The 25212-nt window shown below is 38.9% G+C and overlaps 3 protein-coding genes across 4 annotated transcripts in view; 1 reads left to right on the forward strand and 2 right to left on the reverse strand.

Annotated features, from left to right (window-relative positions):
• Positions 1 to 7306, reverse strand: part of tfec (transcription factor EC) — a 45320-nt gene extending 38014 nt beyond the window's left edge. The window contains exon 1 of one of the 2 annotated variants that reach the window (XM_040036045.1): positions 7182 to 7306. The gene's annotated coding sequence lies outside the window, so the exon portion shown is untranslated. The remainder of the gene's footprint in view (positions 1 to 7181) is intronic. The other variant, XM_040036046.1, reaches the window with a different exon arrangement.
• A 5322-nt stretch (positions 7307 to 12628) lies between these two features.
• Positions 12629 to 18124, forward strand: LOC120736044 (aldo-keto reductase family 1 member B1-like). Its single transcript, XM_040035977.1, has 10 exons — positions 12629 to 12809; positions 13705 to 13872; positions 14003 to 14119; positions 14212 to 14289; positions 15163 to 15285; positions 16014 to 16120; positions 16430 to 16511; positions 16680 to 16763; positions 16857 to 16939; positions 17034 to 18124. Exons 1-10 carry the CDS (start codon positions 12744 to 12746, stop codon positions 17074 to 17076), a joined length of 951 nt encoding a protein of 316 aa, XP_039891911.1. The 5' UTR covers positions 12629 to 12743; the 3' UTR covers positions 17077 to 18124.
• A 1646-nt stretch (positions 18125 to 19770) lies between these two features.
• On the reverse strand, positions 19771 to 23838 carry LOC120736046 (aldo-keto reductase family 1 member B1-like). The gene is made up of 10 exons (XM_040035978.1): positions 23708 to 23838; positions 23071 to 23238; positions 22543 to 22659; positions 21472 to 21549; positions 21249 to 21371; positions 21027 to 21133; positions 20832 to 20913; positions 20372 to 20455; positions 20024 to 20106; positions 19771 to 19904 (listed from the first exon to the last, which is right to left on the reverse strand). Exons 1-10 carry the CDS (start codon positions 23771 to 23773, stop codon positions 19862 to 19864), a joined length of 951 nt encoding a protein of 316 aa, XP_039891912.1. The 5' UTR covers positions 23774 to 23838; the 3' UTR covers positions 19771 to 19861.
• Positions 23839 to 25212: the final 1374 nt, after the last annotated feature.

Here is a 25212-nt window from a genome sequence, read left to right on the forward strand (position 1 = left end):
ATGAAAGAAATTAAAATGTTCCACTCTAAAATAAAGGTGATTGGTCCTCGCGGAAACAGACTGGGGAGACGAGCCCAGAAGTAGGTTAGATGGGGAGAAGTCGACAATAGCCGATGATCCTGAGGGGGAGCCAAGCAAGGGTGCAAATGTGGAGGTAAGTAAGCACTTCATATCAAAATTACAATATCTGAGTGCAAATTAGCTGTCATAGAGGAGTAGTAACACAGAATACATGCAAAATAAGAGAGCATTTATTACAGCAGAACAGCAAGCAGAACTGATTGAACACAAAGACGGGGAAGGGTGAGAGACTCGAAGGATGTGCGCGATTATAATCTTGCAGTGTCTTCTTCCTTCCCTCCTTATTATGTGGGAGGTTAATTAGCTAGGCATATGGCTGTCTAAGCACAGTGCAAACAGTGCTTAATTGCCTTTTATTCTGAAGCCAACATCGCAGAATCTGCCAGGCACTTCTATGCACCGTGTAAAACCGTGTAGATGACGTAGGCCCGCCATGAAAAAACAGGTTTTTGTAAATGTAGAGAAAGGGTTTTGTCCACCTAGCTGCATTCCTGCAAAAATGGTCATCTGGAACAAGTGGTTTGTTTGTGTGGGTTTAGTGTGAGTCTTTGTCTGTGGTTTGTGGGCCTCTCTGTTAGGCCATGAGCAAGGCATCTTTCTTAATTAACAATTAACTAAGTGTTTTGTGGGGATGGCAATGCCACTCAACAAACCTTTTGTCACCCAGTTATCCCTACTCCATTACTAATTCATAAAGTGCACATTTAGATCAAATGGATGGCTGGAAGTGAAACACAGTATCACTGCCTGTCTTCTTAAGTGAATGTTTAATGCCAGTATTCACAGTTTCAAGACATTATAAAACCAAATCCCAAAATATTGGAATGCTGTGTAAAATGTAGATTCAAAAAATGCAACATCTGCAAATCTCATAAATCCATAATTTGCAATAGAACATGTATCAAATGTTTATACTGTGAAATATTACTATTTCTTGAAAAAACAATCTCCAAAAAGCTGTGTCAAATTTTTAAAAATGTGATTCTGCAATCAAATTCAACATGTTTTTCTTTAAGTGATACATTTTCTCAGTTTAAACAGTTTTTCTATGTTCTGTTGTGAATAAAATCTGGGTATATGAGATTTGCAATCTTGTTTTTATTTATATTTTACACAACAGCCCAACTTTTTCCCAAATGTGTGAAAGCACTGTGTGTGAGAAACTGCAGCTGCCTTTAAATTGCCATACAGTTACTACAGTCATATGTGGCTAGATGCATGTCATATCAACAGGGGTACAGTTTGTGCCTGTAATAACCATTTTATCATTTACTCTAATATTCCCCTTTACATCACAATAGAATGAATCAGTTGGAGAAAGGGACGATAATTATTTAATTGATTTCTTTTAAAAATGTATATTTTAAAAGCACAGCCTGAATATGTTTTTTGTCTTCCTTCCTTTGAATCCAGGTTGCGTCTCATTCTTGCACTATTATAGACCAACATGGATTATTTGAATGAATTTACCTTATTCATTCATTTTCCTTTTTATTCATTTACCTTAATCTGAGATTTCTAAGACAAAACGCAACCACATAGCATCCTGTGTTTGCTCAGCCTCTTTAATTACGTTACCCTAGTTAACATGGCTCATTAAAAGTTACACGTTGAATGACCATGCAACACTATAAACAGTGTGACTGTGACGTCCTGATCTCATGAGACCACCATCTTATGACCCCTTGCTTGTTTAACAAGTGTTACCCCTAATTGAGCCTTTTGATTTGCTTTTGTTGCAACTGAGAACTAACACCAGTATTAAAGGTCTCCTGCTGCTCTGAAGACACCGACTACAGTTAAACTAAGCCACGGGGGTCACTGAAAAACAACAAGCAGCAGCACTACAGGGGTTACATCTCTTTTCATTAGGTTACAGGCCTGGTGCCATTCTCTGTAGATGACAGATGACCTTTTTATCTGTCATGAGTGACTAGTTTTTATCTTGATCTTGATTAAGTCAAATTTAGTTATGTTTTTGTGCTCTCCTGCTATGCCCTTCCAGTCCATCCACAGATGGCTGCCACTTCCTGAACCTGGGCTGTGTCTGTGGTTGCTTCCTGTCAAAAGGGAGTTTTATCCTTACCACTTTAGCCAAGGCCTTGCTCATAGGGAATAGCTGAATTGTTGGGGTTTTCCCTCCAATATTGAAGGGATTTGTAGTATAAAGCACCTTGACTGTTGATGTGAACTGCACCGTTTGAAAAACTAACTTGAACTGAATTGAACTGCATCAGAGTTTTAGTAATCAAACACAGTCTGTATATAAAAGATGGCCATAGCCATTGTGACGCTATCATTAGTTTGTGGACTCACCCTCAGAGTGAGGAGAAAAACCAAGTACACTCGACATTCTTTCATTTCATTTCATTTCTTTATTTATTTCACACATGGTTCAACAGTGTTTCATTTCCTACATACAGATCCTCCTTCCCATTAACGGCACTGTCTTACCATTCGCAGTGTGTCCAGTTAAGCACTCCTTTACAATCTTTTTTTTCCCTAAATTTACAAAACGTACATCACGCTGTATTGGAGAAAGCTTCTAGTCTATGAGCGAGGTAGTTTCCACAGAGAATTTGATATACTGAAAGTGGACTTGTTTTTTACGCAGGGGAAATTATAAAGAATGCATATTTAATGCATGACCTTTTTCTACAGTCATTCCATCTATCAACCAAACCAAGCTCAACCATCTCCAATTTACATAAAAAATTTTATGTTAGAAAACTTTCATAATGGTTGTTGTGAAATTTTTCCTTCATATATCAAATACATTTTGGGGGAAAGGGTCAGTCTGCCCACTTTAAGGCCTTTTTCCACACACTGTGTTAACTATTCTAGTTATAACTGAGAAGATAATTTTGTTAAATATATAATTTTTTTTGTCCTCTCAGTATATTTTACTCTGAATTATCAGACTTTCTCGGGGCAGTTGGTCTCAAGATTATATAGGTAGAGTAGGTCTTAAAAAATAAAGATTCCATAATGTTCTTCTATTTGGGATAGACTATGATCTGATATTTTCGTTTTTCTGGTACGGCTTCTGATATTTGCTCAATCCTATCTAATCATGAGAATTACATGCAAATAGCATTTTCTTCATTTTTGTGACTAAGAATTTCCGTTAAAAAGTATTCTACATCCTACATTTTTCAGCGTTGTGTAATTCAACTACATCCCATTCAGATATCGTCACTAGTTGTCTTTTGCAATTTGACGTTTTTCATTAATGTGTGATCAAATACGGGACTTTGAAGGAATGGGGGACTTTTTTTTTTTTTCATATTTTAACAAGCCAGTAATCTGACATTACATTGATGGCTCGGTCTCAAATGTTAGATCCCGATTAATGGTAAGAAAGACCAGTGAAAGCTTCCGGCTTTTATCTTTAATAGTTTTAAGATATTCACGTTCAAAAAAATTTTTATCAGATTGTTTTTCCTGAAGACAATCTGATATTTGAAGCTAATATCAGATTGTTTCCAAGCTAAAATATGACAGCACTCATTATATGTTCAAACTTTGTACCATAAAAAATGATACAACTTGAAGATGCTCAGGTAGGAACTGTTCTAAAAGTTGAAACCCTTGTCCATCTTTTATATTCAGTCTACGTTATTAATCGACTACTTTGATCATGACCCCGATAATCAAATAATCTCTTTTAAATCATAACTGTCTCTGTGTCCATGTTGCACACACAAACCTTTACCCACCCATGTTGAGGCAGGAAGTTAGGAGTATCATTGCTGAGGATTTTCTGAGTGTCTGTGTCACAGATGAGAAAACATACACACACATACACACACACACGGACGTCTGCCTCATTAAAACCTATCCCATAGATGTACTACTTTGTGCAGCTCTTCACTCATCATCACCTCCAATCCGCTCAAGCCTTGCCTCCCTTTGAGCTTCGCTACTTATTTTCATCAAGGCCTCTCTCCCCACCTTCTGCCTCTCTCTCGCTCGCCGTCTTATCCACAGTGGGCTTTGTCACTGGGCTGCCATGTATTTAGGAACCTATTTACTTGCTTTTTCCACCCCTAATTCTCTCTTATTGTCACTCCCAGCATCCCACTGCGTCAGGAACAAGGCCTCCACAAGAGTTTTGTTCCCTGTGCCCAAGACATGAATCACTGAGCCAAGATAATGATGAAGAGCTCAGACACACTGCAGATCAAGCCTCTATCACCGATCGTGCCAGCAAACACACACCGCTCGTAGGAGGTCATTATTACAGAGGGCTTTCAGTTTGTCTGAAGAGCCGAGGTATTACAAACCTGTGCGTTTTAACTGGTCATCAAATTTTGGGTTAGATTGCAGTCACTTAAATAGGGTTTTGAGATCCATGCAACAATATTTATTCCAATATGTCACTTTATTATGATTCTGTTTTCATTCCATTAAAGAAAAAAAAATTAATAAGCTGCACTGGGTGATGAGGTCCACCTATAAAACATTAAGCTCCGAGAATTCATTAAACCTCATAACTAGTATTTACCTCTCATTCAGAACATGTCTCTCAGATGATGATAATAACATTACATTTAGCTAATCTCATATAATATGATCTTTGAGGCCTAAACAAAATTATGACTGAAAACTGTTTGCCACATGTTAAGAAGCCCCAGATATGCTTGTCTGTATTAGTCCCACTAGCTGACAACGTGACATATAGAAGCTCAAAAATGATGATAGCGAAATCAATTTAACTAAAATAAACTTAAAACCGGAGGGGTCAATGCAAGGTCAACGGAGAGACTTGACGGTTGTTCTGTGGGTACATTTAATAATAGTTATGAAACAGATTAGGTTTTGTGAAAAAGAAAAAGGGGAATCGGCTTTTATTGTCTAACAAATATGAAACTGCTGGGAATTTTTGTCACATAAATAAACCAAAACAACACTCACCTGGGGCTAACCCTTAACCACAGAATCATGAAGTTGATACTTTTGCAAACTCATCCCTGTGGTTGTTATGTGTCTGCAAAATAACTGCCAGGATGTGCGTTAATTATGAGATCTCCAATTAAAAGTATACATTTTTAAAACTAAAGCACTTTCTCTTGTCTAACGCTTGCTAAACTGAATGCTAAAAGATGAAAATGATAATTCTGATGAAGGAACAACAACAGAAAAGGGGATGAAACACATGCTAAAGCATGCTCGTGCATTGCCGAAAACAACCCCTCTCCAGAGATGGGAAACAGAGAGGTTCTGTATGTGTCAATCAGATCCATTTAGTGACATCAAAGAGCGGATTCAGGAAGAAGCTGTTGAGAGTGGATGAGCGTTCACCTTCCCTTTTCATCGGTCAAGGGCCACAGCTGAGAGGAGGTTGCCACAGGCTCACTTTGAAGTCAGTCCTCAGAGCAGACAATGTTTACATTCTTCCAGCACATTACCCCATTAGCCCATCATTTCTTACATACATCTGTCTACCGCCTGCAGAAATGGCACCTAGAACCTACTACTTGAAGCCACATGATACTGGGCTTGGTCTTCCAGGTTTCTTATTCTTATTTTTGTTGTTTCTCAAAGCCGAGATTATATTTTTTCACAAAGTCTTAACAACCATGTGTAAACGAATATGTGCTTCTGAGGAGGTGAAACAGACCAAATTGTCATTTCCATATTATCCACAAGGTGGTGCTGTGGTGCTCTCACTTACTCACTTCAGAAGCTTTAAAAAGAAAGAACAAAAAAACCCCAACTTTTATTTCCTTCTTGAAACTGTTTTGCCCCCACAAACAGAAGAAACAAATCCTAGAATATTTGAAAGGCAGAATGAGTGTCAGTTTTCAAATGTCATTACCGACAAGTCATGACTCAGAGAAGAATGATTTCTCAAAATTGCAAAACATATGGAGGGCAATGAGTGCAGTCAGTCATGTCAAAGTACCACTTCCACAAAGCTGCACGCTACTCCATATTTGCACTCCACCCTTTGAAGATAGACTGGAATTGCAGCGCTGCACACATCTGTGGTGCTGCACACTGCACCCCTGCACACACCACTGACACAATTTCTTTCACCTTCTCATATTTTTGATTAAAAGCCATACTGAATTCTGTCATTGACCTTTTAATAACAGCTAAAAGCCCCCAAACATAACTGGATGCAATCTCGTAATTATACCTTTTATGATCATTTCTGTTCATCATACTGCTCTACCACTGATCTTCATTGTGACTCACTGTCCCATTAGTCTTTTACACACATCCCCACTCTTTGCCACACCGCTCATTCTCTCCACGCTTTTTTTTCCTCTTCCCCAAGCCCCCACGCTGCACACGCACTCCAAAAACAACATTCCCGTGATGCAAGATTAGAGAAGTTTTTCTTAAAATATTGTAAATAATATCAGATGACTGAAAACGAGGAAGTCCCCCATGAGGAACTTTTCCCGCTGTGTCATTCTGATTTCTAAAAGCGGCACCCAGACAAACATACACAAACAGACCACATGCCCACGCGATAATAACTTGTTGTTAGGTTGCAACTGGAAACAAAGGATGCTGTGGGGCTTGATGCAGCATGGTTATCTTGTCCAAATATTAACTTTACTTTTAAAATATGAATATAAAAATGAATATAATGAAGAATCAAATTATTTTAGTGTATAGCAGCAAACTAAAATATCCTCATTGTGTTACATAACCAAGTAAACATCTCTGAGATGTCCCGTCTCAGAAATCTGAGAAATGTGAGCCTTGCGTAAGAAAAAGTTGAGCATTCGAGTTATCGTAAAATGATTATGCTGACACCACTCAATAATCTTAAAATATGAGCAACATGTTTATATCTCAATAATGTCTATCCAAATTGCTTAAATTTCTCAGCATTATGCTCACACGTGAGCACAAAATCTATTTATTTAAGAACCCAATAAAACATACCTGCCTACCGGGAAGTATCAAACTTCCTGTTAAACAGGATGTTACTTGTGGAGAAGTGAAGGACAATTCTTCCTCTTCATCACACATGACAGCAAGAACAGGTGATACGCATTATACATATAGAAGTAAAATTATAGCCTGCACAATATTAATTGCATTCTAGTGTGTCTGTCAAAGAAAACATTCTCATTTACCTGTTTGTTTGGACTCTTTGTTGAAAGTCTCGTTGGTATATTTTATGTAGCTTTTCTATATCCAAGTCCAGCTTCAGTTTATCCAAGTCAAAGTGCTTGTTGACGTGTGACACATGGAAGCCCGAGCCAGTGAAAGGGCCCCAGATTTAAACCAAATTCTATTTCCTCTTTTCAAGCGGGGTGCAAAGGGAAGCTTTTACGTCAACTGCCCCTCTGCCACTCTAACAGGAAAAAAAAATCACAGATTCTTGCAAGTCATTGTGTGACATAATGATGGTTACTTTAATCTTAGCGTCTTAAAGTTTTATGTGAAAAGTGTAAAGTGGTGAACAGAACTTACTTTATACCTGACTTTGAGGGGTTTTTTTTACTGGAAATTCTCAACAAACCCACAGTACTTACCAGGTAAATTACACTCCAGCTGATAATGCAGCATGCTGCCTCACTTTGATATTGTTGTCAAGGTCGACACTAAAAATAAAGGCTTGACTTTCAAGTGTAGACAGAATACTGTTAATTTCATATTCTTGAGACAGTTTGTTCATAACTGATCAGGACTACTTGAAATATAAGAACAAAACACACAAGTGTTTTCGGTCAGCTTTATGAAATTGTGGCATTTGGTTCCAGATGGAAAGGGCTTCAACACTGCATTCACGGTCACACTGTAATCTGCATGATAACAATGATGAACAACCCATCAGGGACGATTTAAGAGAAAAAGCCTTCAAATTCCCCTTCAGATGCATGTTGATTGTGTTTATTCATGGCAGTTAGGTTGATGAGGGAGCAATATGGAGGAGGCTGGATGGACACTTGTTACGCGTTACCGTTAAAATAGCAGACATCTCTTGACAAAGAACAAACAGCAAAGGCAGACTGAAATCAAGGCGTCTGTGAAAGCTCTCAGGAATGCAAATTCAAAAGCACTTCATTACTTGCTTTTTCCCTGCAATCTTGTGTCTGAGAGACTGAACTAAGTGGTTAATCAAGCCAAAAACCAAACCTCGTCTGAGGGGCCAGAGAGGAGGCACCTCTGCTCGCAGACAAGGCCAAAGCTGTGAGTATGTCAGCACATGTGAAAATACACAACTATGTGTGTTTTTAGAAACTCATAAGAAAAGGATAACACTCAAAAATAATTATTATGAGATATCCGTGACTTGTTTTTGATTTTGATACTCTGTGGGTAATTTCCTTGTTAGAATTACGGGAAAAGTACTGGCATCTAGATTTACCAGCATTTAACTGTTATTTTATATTATATCAACAATAACTGTATTTGTTTTTAATAAGTCTCTGTCGAGAGTACAAGCTTTCTAATACTGTCAGCTTGTCATTCTATGGTTATTTCAGTGTTCCTACTGTTCTCCCTATGAACAGTTTAATGTTCTTGCCCATGTACCATGCAGTCAGTATCTTGTCTTCCTCGAACTATCACATGATGTTAGCTTTTTCGCAACTCCCATAGGTTACAGGAATGGTGCTGTGGTAAATTTTCCAACAAAAACCCCCAAAGATGAAGTGATTAATCACTAAATATGATTAATCACATATGGAGGAGGGTGTATGGACATTAGGAAACTATTAAAAACCTACAAAGTCTTAGCGCAACACATCATCTTAAACGACATTGTCCCTATCAAATTAAAAACTGTAAGCGTGTTGTGATAATGGCCCATTATAATGGAACGCACATAGCACATTCACCACAATTAAAGTCAACACACTGATTATTAATTAGAAGGAAAAAGATGCTGAATTATACCATAAGACAGTGGTTTTCTCATCAACATCAGCATTTACAGTATTCAGCTGTATTCAAAACACACAAAAAATGGTAGATTACTTTATTATTACTGTATTTTTATTTATTTTACATTTTTAAAGCAATTTGTTACAGTGTACAACTCTTCTACTCTTAGAATGAGTAAGTTGGATTATTTCTATGACATGTACTGTATGACAGAAAAACAAACAAATACTGTAATGAATCCAAAGGGAATTTAGGCATTCAGTCAAAACGTCAGAGATGCTGTCGGGTTATGTTAGTACATAGTCCTTTTCACACACACATTCCCTAACATTATTTAAGAAAAAAAAAGAGTCTGAACTATTCTGGTAGAGATAGATTCTTCTCTTTCTCGCTTAATCAGGGTCTTAACACAATTTTAAGGCTATGTGAGCCTTCACACACCAACAGAGAGGGCACAAGTCCTCTGTTGTCTGAAGTTAGATGCATTAACACGATATCTCAGGATGGAACTTGAGCACTGATGTTCCCCTTAAAACTGTCTTAACTGATTTAGTACCATAAAAGCGTTCGATTCGTTTTTACAAATCTCTGTAAAATATGATAGAAAAAACAGTCGTGAATCTGTGACTGTGTGTGTGAAGTGCATGCTCACATTAATATGGTAATTTTATACATACTGTATATCACAAGACATGCCCCTGCATTAGTCAGTAGAAACTATCCAGCAACATCCTGTAGACTAAGTGCCAAAATATGTTCAACTTGCTGCTATATAATACGGATAAAAGCTAATAAACAGTATTTATTTTTGTAGTTGATTAAAAATTACCAGCAATCAACTAATCAACTAATCAGCTGATTAAGTAAAAGCTTTAGATCTAAATCTATTTAGACTGTCTGCTGAATTTAAATATCAGCTGGATTATTCTAAGTTTATTCTTCCTTGATGTCTGCAGGGCTCGAATCAGCCCAAATTATCTCCCGTGCCTCCAAGAACATGTAATGCACCTGACAAATGACCATGATTTACTTATGACGTAGGGATTTCTCTCCCTGATCTTGTTATTGTTCAACAGGCGGAATGTGCGGAATGCCAGTGTGTGAGTGAACTCAGCGAGAGCCGACACTCGACATTAGATTTATGGGTGAAGATTATGACCCAGGGCGCTCTGGCAGAAACAGAGAAAAAGACAGCAAAGCCAAGGCCAATGGTACAGACGAGAGGAGGAGAGAAAAGGCAGGGAGAACGGAGCAAATGCCAAGAAATGAAATGAGGTGTTTGATCTCTCCAGGACAGGCCAGGTCTTACCCGTGGAGTGTCTGATCTGATGTAGAACCACTGAAAGCACCTCCAGCTGCACAAGGCATTCATTACAGCCACACGTACTGGAAGAGGAGAAATACATTGGAATCTATGTATTTATTTGTGACGCCCCTCTCTGCCCGTTCCACTTCACCATCCTATAAAAATCTATCTGTTCTCTGCAGATTCTTTGAGAATATACTCCTCCAACACAAACCTACCCTCTTTGTCCAAAAGTTTCCTTGAGAGACACTCGGTTTAACTCGAAGCCTCTGTTGTCTCTTCAAATGCCCGCTCGTTTTTCTTTTCTTTTATTCTAATCGATGCACTTGGCAAAGTGAAACGGCGTCTGCCTGCAGACGCAAAATAAGAAGCTCTGAAATGAAAACCTCCCTTTTAGGTGGCAATTGTATGTGGCTGTATCTTCGTCTGGTTTACCTGCGGGTCTTTGATCCTGACAGTGTGCGACTGCGTTTGATTCCTGGGGTACTTTGACAGTTTGCGGGCTGGCAAAAGGCCCTCCAGTGTCTGAAGTTAGATCAGAGGAGAGAGGGCCTGAAAAGCAGGCGTCCAGCTGGGAGAAGATCAGAAGAGACACAAACTTTAGCGAGAGCCATTGTGAGGTACACAGTAGCTGCTGGCTCCCGTAACTTTTCTCTTTGTGTGTGTGTGTTTTTCTTTTTTTCATATGGCTATCTTCTCCCTCTCTTATCTTCGTCGCAGAAAGTTGAATGGCTCAGTTAAAGGTCTGCGAGGTTTTATCTGATTTCGCCAAAACAAGTCACCTTGTATTTGTTCCCTCTTTCAACTGTCTCTGAAGGTTTAAGGCCGGTGTGTGCTGAACAATGCTACACATCCTCTTTAAGAATTTAGTGTAAGAATATAATGACGATCTCCTAAAAAAAATAATCCTAGAAACATAAAACAAAATTCTTTAAATATCACATCCTATGTCCAGTCAGTGCGCTTAGAATAATTATTGTAAATTGAAATTAAAATGTAAATGTGAGCATGAGTTTTTGGGAGCCTCAAGTTAAAATATCAATCATTTCATTTACTGTAATTACTGCGTACACTGACAAATGTCTCAAATTATGGAACTGTATTTCCTTTGAGCCTCAGTTGGGTGATTTGAGGAGACTGTTTCACAGATTTGTAAAGCGTAACGGTGCCCTCTAGTGGTGCAATGGTAGACTCGAACAAAATTGAAGAAAAAAGCAAAGAGGTTTTATTTTGCCAGTTAGTTCTGGAGTTTGGTTAGGTGAAACCATATAAATGCCACACTGCAAGACAGAAAACAAAACTGTGCAGTTATCGTACTATGCAAAGGTCTTGACCTGTCCCTCAATTTCTTTATATTTTTCTTCCAATGAGTCACACTTGGTTGTATTTTTTAGGTGGCCTTGCACAATAGTTCTCCAGATTTTTCTGAACTGTTCCATATTATTTCTTTGGATTTTGGCTCCCTTTTCACTTATTTGTCAGACATGTGCTTTTACCTCATCATAATAATTATTCAAGCATAAAAAAATGGCACCTAACTCAAGAGATGAACCAGTATTGTTCCTGCACATAACAGTCAACTTGGCAAAAAAAACAAAAAACAAACAAACAAAAAACCTAGCTAAATGTTGTGTTTTTATGCTATTTGTTATTGGCAGCCTGTCAAAAACTTTGTTGCAGATTCTTTAGTTAAATCTATTAAAAATACCCCAAAAATTAGTTTTATTAGTCCCACCTGTGGGACTAATAAAGGTCATCTTAAAATGTATTTCTGCAGAAACAAGGTGATTCGTGTTACCCAAAAACTCGACATATCTTGGCGTGGTGTGCAGTGTGTCCTTTATTGAGCACAAGTTGCAGGCCTAAAAACTAAATTCTCCGGCTATTGGAGACTAACTGAAATTATTTCTGAAGACTACTTAAAGAAACTACGGGTACGGAGTCCCCTGGGGGGCTCCGTAAGAAACTACCAGAAAGGCTTGCCTGAAAAAGTTCAGTCTGCATTAAAAAAATAAAGGTGGTGATACCACATACTGACTGTTAGAATTGTACAAACTGTCTTTTTGTTTCATTTTCATGTATGCTTGTTCCCATTTTCCTAGCAAAATATAAAGAAATGAGGGGTAGTATGAGATTTTTGCACTGTACTACATGTTTTATTGTTTGTTTGTTTTTAGGTCAGTATTTTCTGGAGCATTATCCATAGTCCCTCAGTATTTTATTAATATTTATTTCTAAGTTACTTACGATTGTAAAGGTACTTGAGCTTCCCTTAAAAAATGTCAGTCAATGTAAAATGATGCTGCTTATCAGTAAATACACTGGAAGGTGCGTGCGACTGCCGCCTGTAGCACATCCTGCAGAAAAGAATTAAAAGACATCATTAATCGATCGATCGACGGTGCTAGCGATCTACTAGCTCTCTGCGGTGCACTTGGCATTTGCTCTCGCTCCTCGTCTGCTTTCAACGACATTCAGGTTCTGCTCGTTCACTACAGAAATGGCAACTTCAGTGAAACTCAACACCGGTGCACAAATGCCCATTTTGGGACTGGGGACGTGGAAGGTGCGTCTGCTTTCATTTATTATGCTGTCCGACTTTGCACAAGTTTGTAGTTAGCCTTTTATGTAGGCTAACATGCCAACAGAAAATATGGTTGGAGGACGAATAATGGCCGTTTAAAACAAGTTTCTATCGTATTATCTTTCGACATTTCGAGGTAAATTGCATATACCGTCTACAGAAATTACTGCTCGACATTATTTTTACTTTAGGACCCCACCTTTGGGAGTGGAGCCAACCTTGGCCGAGTTTCTAGAACCATGACAAAGTCTGTGCGAAGCTGGGGGCTGGGCAGTCCTGTAATGCCCCACGTTTGCTTCACTGTTATTCAGTGCGCAGAATCAAGAGTAGTTTAAGGATTTGTTACAAGTCGTGCTACGTAACTGCTGCTGAGACACAGCTGATACATTTACCCTGCTTGTGTAAACAGTAAGGGCAGCAAGTTTAGTGTACTTGAAAGCTGAGGTCGCTGTATTCTCCTTTTAGATATAATGAATATTAAATGTGTTGACCTTTCCTTCTTAAATAAAGGATGGAAATTGAATTTGTCCCCCAGATATTGCTTTTAGCTAAGTGGGTATAATGGAAAAAGTAGCAATTAACATTAGGAAAACAATTAGACTATAGCATCACTGGACGAAAGGTATATGTGAAGAGGACACAAGACAAGGGCAGTGTAGATGTAACCTATTTAGTGGTCCTTTCCCAACAAGACAAAATCAGGAACTGGAACTCGTGTTTTCTAAGTTACATTTTGTGAAGTGTGCAAAATGTTATCTGCATAGAGACAACAGGTCCATGTATAAGTCTACCATGATGTTTTGGTACAGCAGTCTAAATGATTCTTTTAACTGCCAGGGTGAAGTACCACAACAGCTAACCATCTCTTGTTTGTTAGTCTCCACCTGGCAAAGTTGCCGAGGCAGTGAAAGCAGCCATTTCTGCAGGTTACAGGCACATCGATGGTGCCTACGTCTACCAGAATGAGGTAGAGGTGGGTGAAGGTATCCACACTATGATCAAGGATGGTGTGGTCAAAAGAGAGGATCTTTTTATTGTAAGCAAGGTGAGCTATTGGTGCAAAAAGTACCTTTTTTTTGTTTGTTTGTTTGTTTGTTTGTTTGTTTGGTTTTTTTTTAAGATTTTATACTAAATTGATGACCAGTGCGTGCCTTATGTGTGCTTTCATTTCCCAGCTGTGGTGTACTTTTCATGAAAAGTCCTTGGTCCGGAAGGGTTGTGAGAAGACTCTCAGTGATCTTAAACTGGACTACCTAGATCTCTATTTAGTGCACTGGCCCACGGGTTTTAAGGTAGGACCACTTTTGTTTTAAACATAAAAATATTTTAACTCTTTGCTGCCCTCATCTTGTTTAGTGGCATATAATCCTTTGTCATGTTACAGGCAGGTGATGAGCTTTTTCCTTTGGACAGTACAGGACAAAGCATCAGTGATAACACCAGCTTCCTGGAGACATGGGAGGTAAGTTAATAAGACTGTGTGTGATAGATGATCTGAATTACACTTTGCCATACTTATAGTGCTGTGCTAATAATTTTGTGTATGGTGTGAGGATTACAGAGGTCAAAGTATATCACTTTAATGACAATGGCAGACTTCATTTTGTTTTGTGGAGGTAAGAAATTGCGTTGCGTGTCAAACCAGGAAAAACTGCACCCAGAATGTGTGACAGGGTCAGTCATTTTGGATCAGGAAGGATCGTGGTTTAAGGGAAAAGATGGTCATGTTATACAGATACACGGCACTAACATTTATCAGAAATGTCTTCATTGGCACATTATTTCCTCAGTCCCATCTGCTTCCAATCAGTCAGCATTTTTTATGCAAGACAGTTCTCCTTGTCACGCTGCACAATGGGTAAACCACTTCCTTGACGTTGACAAAAATGAAATAATGAAATGACTAGCCCAGAGTCCTGAAATGAACCCAACTGAGAACTTGTGGGATTTTCATTGAGGACAAAGTTATGCCCGAGAAAACCACCACAGTTATCAAACAGTGAAAAAATATGGGAAGAGAGAAAAAAACAATTCTGCAGATATACTGAGGTAATTACAAGAAATAGGCCTCCACTACTTCCAACTTTCTTTTTTTTCTGTAGCCATTAATAATTTCATTATTAATGAAAATATCTTTTCTGCCTCAGTGGTTACTGTTCTGTAATTCTGATTAGTTTCTTTTATTTATTTTTTTAATCCGTTTTTAATTTTTCAGACAAAATCATCATCTTGAAGGAAAAAAGGGTTTTATATCATTGCATATCATGCGCGCTAACACCAAAAGTCCTTGTGCACCAAAGTCCTTGTGTTTATTTTTTATCCTAAATGTTCTCAGGGAATGGAAGAGCTGGTAGATGCTGGTTTGGTCAAAGCTATTGGGATCTCCAATTTCAACAAGGAGCAGATTGAAGCCATTCTCAACAAGCCGGGCCTCAAATACAAGCCTGCCACCAACCAGGTATGCTAAATGATTTGTATTGTATAAAATAACCGTTTCTGTTTGTTGTTAGAGTTAGCTGTTGTGAAAGTTAAACACTCAGGGCTATGAAGGAACAAGAAAACATTAATGTTTCATGCTTGCTGTTCTTAAAGGTCAAGAGGCCGTAATAGCATTATCTGTCTCCTCCTGTGAGGCCTGAGAAATAAATGTCTTGTTAGTTCATGATGGGCTGCAGCAGTTTCCCCTCAGGCTGGGCCAATTAGTTGAGGTGACCTTATATTTTTGTTTGTTCTCAGAATCAAGGTTTACCATCAACGTCACGTTGTGTCTTATATTAGATTAAAGCACAATTCTTTTCCTTTTTGTCATCAGAGCACAGCAGTGTTATAGCTGCTTATCAGGAAATTTATTACTGAAAATGATGCCAAATGGATCCAGCAGACTCTGAAGGTTTATGGTCTTGTATCTTACTTCTAAGCCAGTGCTAGAATACTTCATTTAACCATGCTAAGAGTCTTTATATACAAATATTAGTCCTTTGACAAGACATTCAATGCTGAATTTTTAAGTGAAGCTGTTTTCATTCTCTTTTCTTCAGTCATTTAATGGAAATACTAAAGTAATATGTAGTAATGATGATGATGATGATGATGATGATAATAATATGTGCATGTTTTGAAGGGGTTCACTGACATGATACATACATAGATTTATCACTCTTATTTGCTTCTCATTTTTCCCACTAGGTGGAGTGCCACCCATACCTGACCCAGGACAAGCTGATCAACTACTGCCACTCCCAGGGTATCTCTGTGACAGCTTACAGCCCCCTGGGATCCCCTGACAGACCATGGTCAGTAGGCATGGCAAATATGTTTGCCTCAAAATGACTTCAACAGGCCTTGAAAAGTGACCAAATACTCCACACTCACATTGGTTGATTCCCTTTATAATATTTATCAATACTGTTCAGCCTATTATATCCCTTTAGCGAGTTTCAACTCATGACTCTTGTTCCTCTTTCTCTCTGTGGCATATGTTGTCACGAGTTTGATATTAAGTAACAAGCCAATGAGACCAGGGTCTCATTTATTTATTTTTTTACAGAATACACTATTTTGTACACAGAGAAAATCTTATTGAACATGTATTGAAAATGCAGGGCTAAACCAGAAGATCCCTCACTCCTGGAGGATCCCAACATTAAAGTCATCGCTGAGAAACACAAGAAGACACCTGCTCAGGTACAGCTGTCCTTCTGGGCAGAACATGCCACTGATATATTCTATTTTATTTTGAGTAACTTCTATCCAAGAGAAAAAAGTCAAATCAATCTGCCTGTTGTACTCTGGAACATTATATTGAGCTTAATCACCTTATCACGTTAATAGCCTGAATTCTTTTATTTCCAGGTCCTGATCCGCTTCCACATCCAGAGAAATGTGATTGTGATCCCTAAGTCAATCACACCGCAGCGCATTCAAGAGAATTTCCAGGTCTTTAGCTGGGGAGATTGATTATCCTTCCATTTTGTTACTTAAACTTCTTTTGATTGGGTCATTATTCTTATATTTTATACACATTTGCAGGTGTTTGACTTTGAATTAACTGAGGAGGAAATGAAGACTATACTGGGATTTAATAGGAACTGGAGAGTCTGTCCAATGCAGTGGTGAGACAGGATAATTGTGTGCGCTTTAAACATAGAGTTGTGAGTTGGATAACAGGGAGTCATTTTTTTCTTTTCTCCCTCTCTCTCTTTGTAGGGCCACAAAGCACAAGGACTTTCCATTCAACGCTGAATTCTGAGAGGAAAACTGGAAAGTTTCCACATGTTAACGCTGGGTCTTTGTGATTGCTTACTTTCCTCTTCTTTATGTGTTTATGCTGTTGGGTTATTGCATATAAAATCAATCAAATCTGGAAAAAAGTTCCCACTTCACACTCAAGCACGTGAAAGTTATTGTACAAAAGAAGTCAGTTGACATGAGGGGTTAGGTGGAAACACTGATTTTTATTTTTTTTATTTATTTTCTTTTTTTCATGGAATGCCCCTGCTGTAGCTTTGACTCCTCTTACATTTCTCAGGTAAAAAAAACACCTGCTTCCTGTGTTACCACTAAAGTTTATACACACACTCCAAAGACAACTTGATGCTTAATTTGATCTTTGGGTTATTATAACATATAATTATGTTTTGGATTTTGCACTCCTGTAGTGGCATATTGGCATTGAGCCTTGGGGTGAAGGAAACGTATTTGTTAAGTTACTGAAGAGAATAAAACAAGCTACTTAAAAATCATAGACTTTACAATGTCATTTAGTTTGTAGTTTTTCATGTCTAGTAGTGTCACATGCAAGAGCAATCTTAACTACCTTTAAGCTTTCATGTCCAACAATTTTTAAAAACGTATTTCATTTATATAGAAAATTTGATTTAATTTGCATTAAACGTGAAACCTGCAGTCCCTGACAGAGGCAAAAAAATGGTGAATTTATAAACTTATCTCTGTGAAGCACATGTTGCCTTAGAGTCATGCCATACAGTATTTGGTGCTTTGTATTCGTGTGTATTACTGTGTTATAATGGTGTGGCTTTTGCTTCTCATGCTCGTTTTATGGTCGAGCAAAGCGAGCGCGTTCACTCCACACTAGGGTCTGCCCATCTATCTGCAGTGAAATCTATTGTCAGATGGAGGCAGTGTACAAGTTATGTGCTACAACCGGTCTGTAGGCCACTCTTTCTTGTGTTGTTGCTGTTCTGCGAGCCGGCCGTAGAAAAGAGCGAAGTTGTAGGATACAAAGAGCTGACGTTAAACTGAGTGTTTAAAAACAATTAAAAGTTTTACTCCTGCCATTGTCTGTGCTTTTCATGCTTTGTTTTATGATCTTTGAAGTTTATTTACTGTTCTCCGTTTCCCATGAACCCCTGTGTTCCATATTCCGGCGCACTTGTCAACCAGCTGTCAATAGCCAGTCACATAAGTCATCCGCTTCCAGCGACATACAGTCAGGATCTTCGAAGACTACCCTGCAGCACGCTTGTGAGAGCTCTTCTCCCCCTGTGTGACTGAAAATTGTACACGGATAGGTACATTTGTGGGACTAGAAATCCTGCTTCAGTTGTTGCTAGTTTAATAAAGTCCTGTGGAAGAGAATAAAATAATTATATTTAAAAATAAAAAGAAGGGACCAGCCCAAGCAGAGATTTATTGTATTCAATTCAGGTTTATATTGTATTTCGTGAATCTGTTCACTCCCATAAAGTGATGCTAGCATTGCATCACCACACAGAAGTAGCAGTACCTTTTTGGTCTTTTAAAAAATAGTTTGTCTTATGAATGATTTATGAATTAAACACTGTTGGCCCACAGGCAACATGTTTAACATTCAGGGCATATAGTTGTAGAGGTTTCTGTCATGTCAGCAGGGTGCTGTCATCTTGTTGCTCTTGGGCAGCAAACTGCATATTTTCTTATTACACTGTCTTTTCATTTTTTTTAAATTATGTATTTATTTTAAAATGCAGTAACACAAAAGACATCAATGTCTGATAAAATAAGGAATAGAAGGGGATTTGACCTTTCACCCAAGGGTGAAGCAATCCTTTCAGGAACCAAAGCACCAGCAACTGGTAAAATTAAAACAAGTTTATTTATTCCCTCAGAGCAACGGTATACAGTTAGGATTCTCTTCTTAGGGCACGTGATTTAAATTTTCATCTTATTATCAGGCAACTTCAGCATTTAATGCCCAGCTGATCATTTAATCATTAGTGCCTCTAATGTTTCGAGATGACTGAGTTATGGGATATACACGTAGTCAAACTATGCACCACAATGAACTTGTACTAACTTACAGAAAATGGACACTATATATTTTAATGGGAGGAAAGACTGATTGGACAGTTATGATCATCCCTTCTGGCAGTGAGGATGAGTGCACCCCAGGATTAGGTCAGCGGTCAGGCATCCAATGTGATATGTGCTTTTAGATCTTATTAAGGTACCCACATGTAAAAGCCACACCTGCCAGTGGTTTCCTCCCAAAGTCCTACATAAGGTAGTAGTGTCTGACACAATAAGAGCTGATGATTGATTTACCAACAAAGTCCCCCAAGCTCCCAAAAGTAAGGGGCTTTTTTTCCCCCCCCTTTCTCCTAAGAAAAAAATAATAATACCATATAGGTATGAAAGGATAAATGTTTGTTGTTGTTTTTTTTTAAATCATGTCAACAAGAAGATGCTGTTTTTTTGTACTGGTAGATCTACAGTTTAATTACTGGCTTATTTTGTGCCTTTTCATCCATAATTTTAATTACATGGATTACAACATGATGCATTTACAAACTGTAAATTAGTTCTGGCAGAACTATTTGACACTTTCAGTGAAATGCCTCTCTCATTCCAAAACCCTCACTGTGGCTTAAAAAGCAGCTGAACTCACATTCATCCAATGCAAACACAAATGTCCTAACAGGATTTTTAACAAAGCCACACAAGTTGCATTGTTCATTTTATTGATTTATTTTTAAATTCTGCAGGAAACATTCAAGCAAAACTGATATAAACAAGGCATGGTGAACCATATTAACTTAGTATTCTGCATTAAGGGGAAAGTCTTTGTGTTTTGAAGCCCTGGAAAGAGAAGACAAGAAATAGCCATTACTTGATAGCACAGTTTATTTTAGAATAATGCCACGTCTTTATTTTTTCTGTATCCCCTTTACCCTTAATCTTCCTTTATTTTTACTCACCACTGTAATGTGAAGCCTCTCCAGTCCTTATTCAAGCTGAGGACGTCCTTCATGTCATCTTTGCTCAACTTGAAGTCAAACAGCTGAAAAAGACAGAACCGAAAAATAACTTATAACCTGCACAAACTATATGAGCTGCTCTATGGAACCCAACACGTATAATGAAAATCCAAATGAGAACATAGAAAAATACAAATTTTTGCATAAGTCCATGACCTAAATTCCCCCAACAATGCAGATTTCTACACAAATAAATCTAAATATGATAACTGCTCAGTGTGAATACACTATATTAGCTAAAAAAGACTAAAAACAAAATCTGCTCATGAATATTTATGATTACTGTACCTGGAAGTTCTCCTTGACACGATGGGGTGTTACTGACTTTGGAATGACAACCACATTTCTTTCGATGTGGAACCTAATCAGAACCTGGGGATATGGTTCAAACGAGCAGTGGTCATTCAGTTCAGTATTATTTAACTTTCCCATGATTCAAATATTTTTTTAATAAGCCTTCTAATCCACCACATGACAGTACTGATTTTCTTCTTGCTGACGTCAGTAATTTAACTTTTGAAATGTTGCATTGCATAACTGTAAGCACAGTTTTTGGTTTTCCACGGGAGACAACATGCAGCCAATAACTAAGATATTCAATATTAGTTAAATACTGCATCTCGTTGTTCTCTGGTTGTGCTGCACACTCGTGATCCTACTGTCTGATATCTGACCTTTTACCCAACATGAGATGTCTCATTTAGAAATTCAAATTTCAAAATTCCTGACTTGTGTAATTCCTCAGTACCTGTGCTGGAGTTTTCTTGTACTTTTGAGCAATGGCCTTGATCTTAGGTTCCTCCAGCAGCGAGGGTTCATCAGATGAAGCCCTTTAGTAGAAGAGGACAAGAAAAACATTGTGACACTGTTAATATCCTCGAGAAGTAAAGCTGATTATACTCCTACATTAGCTTTGTTTACAATAGATTGTACATCCTCTTACCAGGGTCTGTCAGGGGAGCCTAGAGGACTGTATGCTGTCACTGTGATGCCTTTTGAGTGGCAGTAGTTGATCATCTTCTCTTGGGTCAGAAATGGGTGGCACTCAATCTAAGAAAACAACCACATTTCGGGGACTTTGTTTTATTTTTATTTTCATTTCATTTTTTAACAGTGCATGCCTCCAGAATTCAAAATAAATAAAAAACAATTTTGCAAAATCTACCTGGTGGTTGGCAGGCTTGTGCTTGAGGCCAGGCTTGTTAAGTATGGCTTCAATCTGGTCTTTGTTGAAGTTGGAAATGCCGATAGCTTTGACCAAACCAGCATCCACCAGCTTTTCCATGGCCTTTAAGATAAATCATAAACTGGTTTTAGCACAGCATATTTTAATTTGGTTGTCAGCAAGTCCACGGGATTATCACTGTGCAATAAGTCATTTATATTACCTCCCAAGTGTCCAAGAAGTTGCTGTTGTCAGAAATAACCTGCCCATTCTCATCCACAGGAAAAAGATCACCTCCTGGCTGCAGTGGCCAAAAGATGTGTTCAAGACAGTATTAAATTTAGACTGCATAGTTCAGTCTGATAATACAATTCAATTTTATTTTATTTATATAGCGCCAAATCACAACAAAAGTCGCCTCAAGGCGCTTCGTATGAGAAAAACCCAACAATCATATGACCCCCTATGAGCAAGCACTTTGGCGACAGTGGGAAGGAAAAACTCCCTTTTAACAGGAAGAAACCTCCGGCAGAACCAGGCTCAGGGAGGGGCGGCCATCTGCTGCGACCGGTTGGGGTGAGAGAAGGAAGACAGGATAAAAGACATGCTGTGGAAGAGAGACAGAGGTTAACAACAGATATGATTCGATGCAGAGAGGTCTATTAACACATAGTGAGTGAGAAAGGTGACTGGAAAGGAAAAACTCAATGCATCATGGGAATCCCCTGGCAGCCTACGTCTATTGCAGCATAACTAAGGGAGGATTCAGGGTCACCTGGTCCAGCCCTAACTATATGCTTTAGCAAAAAGGAAAGTTTTAAGCCTAATCTTGAAAGTAGAGATAGTGTCTGTCTGGAAGCTGGTTCCACAGAAGAGGGGCCTGAAAACTGAAGGCTCTCCCTCCCATTCTACTTTTAAATACTCTAGGAACAACAAGTAGGCCTGCAGTGTGAGAGCGAAGTGCTCTAATAGGGTGATATGGTACTACAAGGTCATTAAGATAAGATGGGGCCTGATTATTTAAGACCTTGTATGTGAGGAGCAGGATTTTGAATTCAATTCTGGATTTAACAGGAAGCCAATGAAGGGAAGCCAAAACAGGAGAAATATGCTCTCTCTTTCTAGTCCCTGTCAGGACTCTTGCTGCAGCATTTTGGATTAGCTGAAGGCTTTTCAGCGAGTGTTTTGGACATCCTGATAATAATGAATTGCAGTTCATTATAAACACTATTATATCACAGAGATTTTAGAGAAAGTTAACTGTATTGTAAGGACTGGACAGAAGTTTCCAGACCTTGGTCCCCATTGGGAAATGCATGAGGTAAAGATCCAGGTAGTCCAGCTTCAGGTCCTTGAGAGTCTTCTCACAAGCTGTTCTCACCAGAGATGGAAGGTGATAGGTGCACCATAACTAGGAAAAATAAGCAGGAGTTTTACAAACAAGGTGTCTCATTTCCCCCAACGCTGTAAACATGTCATAGTATGACCATTGTACCCTCATTATTTCCTTATGAAACTAACAACATAACTACTATAAAGGTACTGCCGCTTAGCTGCTCCTTTATTTCCAGAGTGGTTGCTTTTGATTCAGCTTAGATACCCTTCCTGACACAACCCTTCCACCGACCCTTGGAACCAGCACTAGGAATTCACTAGCTTGTGTCTTTATCCCATCTCAGCTGGGGATCTTTCATGTAAAGGGATCACCATGGTGTGGAAAGCCACATGCCTCAGGTTGTCTTCCAAAGCCACTGCTTTGGAAGACAACCTGAGATAATAAAATGGTTTATACTCATTTTTATTGGCTCTCTCTAAAGCTCACCTTGCTCACAATGAATAGGTCTTCCCTCTTTACCACTCCTTGATCAATCATTGCATGGATTCCAGCTCCAACTTCTTCTTCATTCTGATACACATAAGCGCCATCTATGTGTCTGTAGCCACAACTTATGGCGACTTTCACGGCCTCAGTCACTTTTCCTGGTTCTGACTGCACAGGTAAGGTGATAGAAAAACATGGAATGAATAAAGCAAGTGTGAATCGCAAGAAGGCAAGCAGTTTGTGACCGCTGCGCTGTTATGGTAAAATGATGTTGGAATAAAGACCAAAAAGGACAAGATAAGTACTGCTGGAGTTATTGGACTGTTTAATTCATTCATGCATACCAGTGACATCGCGTCACGTAGGATTAGCCTCTACAATCCAGTTTATTTTACTTTAGTTGCACTATGTAAATAACATGTTACTTTGCTTTCTTCTGTAACCAGACTCTATCAGCAAGATAGGGAATTTGTTATATAAAAACAAATTAAATATAAATAGTACAGATAACATAGACGAGTGAAACCAGTGAAAAATAATGAGAGTAGCAGAAATATTCATTGAAAAGTAGGGTGAGCATGGACAGATTAGCAGTCTCCCACAGAGCTAGTTTAAAACAAAAAAATCTAAGACTTACCCTCCAGGTGCCCAGACCCACTATTGGCATCTTTGCTCCATTGTTAAGTGTAACAGCAGGTATCATCTTAGTAGCTTTGAAGTAACGTTCTCAACCTAGTCGGAACACTCACTGTTTGAGTGTGCTGACTCATGCTACTATATACTCTCTCTAGTAGTAGGAGGAGACCGTCTCTTACATAATCATAATATCAGTGAAATAGGAGGGCTTTCAATGGGCCCCGCTTGTCTTACACACAGTGCAGAAATATTCTGTTAGGTGTACATAATTTTTTTTAACGAGTAGTTCTATAATTTCCACAATTTGGAGATGTCACACAGTGGAAATTTGTATTTATCTTGTATATTGTTTTTATTCTGATTTTTAGTGTTTATTTATGAGTGTTGTTTTATTTGCATGGTTTTATTCTGTTTCTATTGCAAGGTTTTTAGTGTTTTATGTGACATGGTTTTTATCCACTGTGGACTGGCTGCACATGGGACAAATTAGCTGATAGGGACCACCTGCTGAGGCAGGGGTGTGTCCAGAGGTGGCCTATCAGCTGTGTAAAGACCTTTTAAAAACAGGCTAGCTGAGCACTGAAGAGAGAGGCCCCAGACTGGAAGGTTAATGCAAGATGGCCAGTGTGATGCGGCGGCCAAGTCCTGACCTCATGGAACGGCAACAGTAAGAGACAACGCGTGTGATTGGCAGCAGGGCAGAGGTTTACCTCTGCCTGCATTTGTGAGTAGGGTCTCTACTGTTGTTTACTGGGTGCAGCTGGATTGGGAGAGGGTCACCATGGCCATGAGCCAGGGCCGCTTCTGGGACCATTGTTCTGGCCCCTATTTGTTATGTTACAGGACACCGACGCAAGGGGAGCTGTGGCGGTGGTCGCATCATGGATTCGGGTGCAGAACGCAAGCCGGGCTGGGAAGTGATGGGCCAGCGGAAGGACAAGAAGATGGGTGGCTCTTTCTTGTCTGCCGAAAACGGGGCTGGCGTGGACTCTGCTCTAAAGGAGGAATTCCTGGCCTGCTGATGGACCCATAATGAACATGTGGCCTAATTATAGCAGGGGGGGTTTAGTGAATGTAGAAAATGGTAGTTTTACGGGTTTTAGAATTGTTTTTAGTAGAGAGCAAACATTTTATTACGTACATTTTAAGGGTGTTTTTATTTGTGCTCCCTGGCCTAGTAATAAACTGTTTCTGATCAGACCTGCTTCCTCTCTGTGCCCGTGGTATCCGACTCGCTTGCTCCCCCTTGTATTTTAAAGAATCTTTCTTTTTAGCGTGACATTCTGGCGCGACCGCTTTAGTGTCCCCCACGCGTTACAGATAATGTGGAAAATTTGAAAGGAATGTCTTCATTCAGTCTGAGCACAATTCTGAAAAGCTGCAAACAAAATTATTGTGTTGCTGAAACTGACATTTGACTGCATCTCACTTTAAATTGGTAACCTCTTATATGTGTAAACATAAATCCGCAGACAAAGTAAAATGAATTATTTTTTTTAATTGGCA

This window comes from Simochromis diagramma, unplaced genomic scaffold (assembly GCF_900408965.1).
Source record: "Simochromis diagramma unplaced genomic scaffold, fSimDia1.1 OVJJ01000816.1, whole genome shotgun sequence".
Classification (NCBI taxonomy): Eukaryota; Metazoa; Chordata; class Actinopteri; order Cichliformes; family Cichlidae; genus Simochromis; species Simochromis diagramma.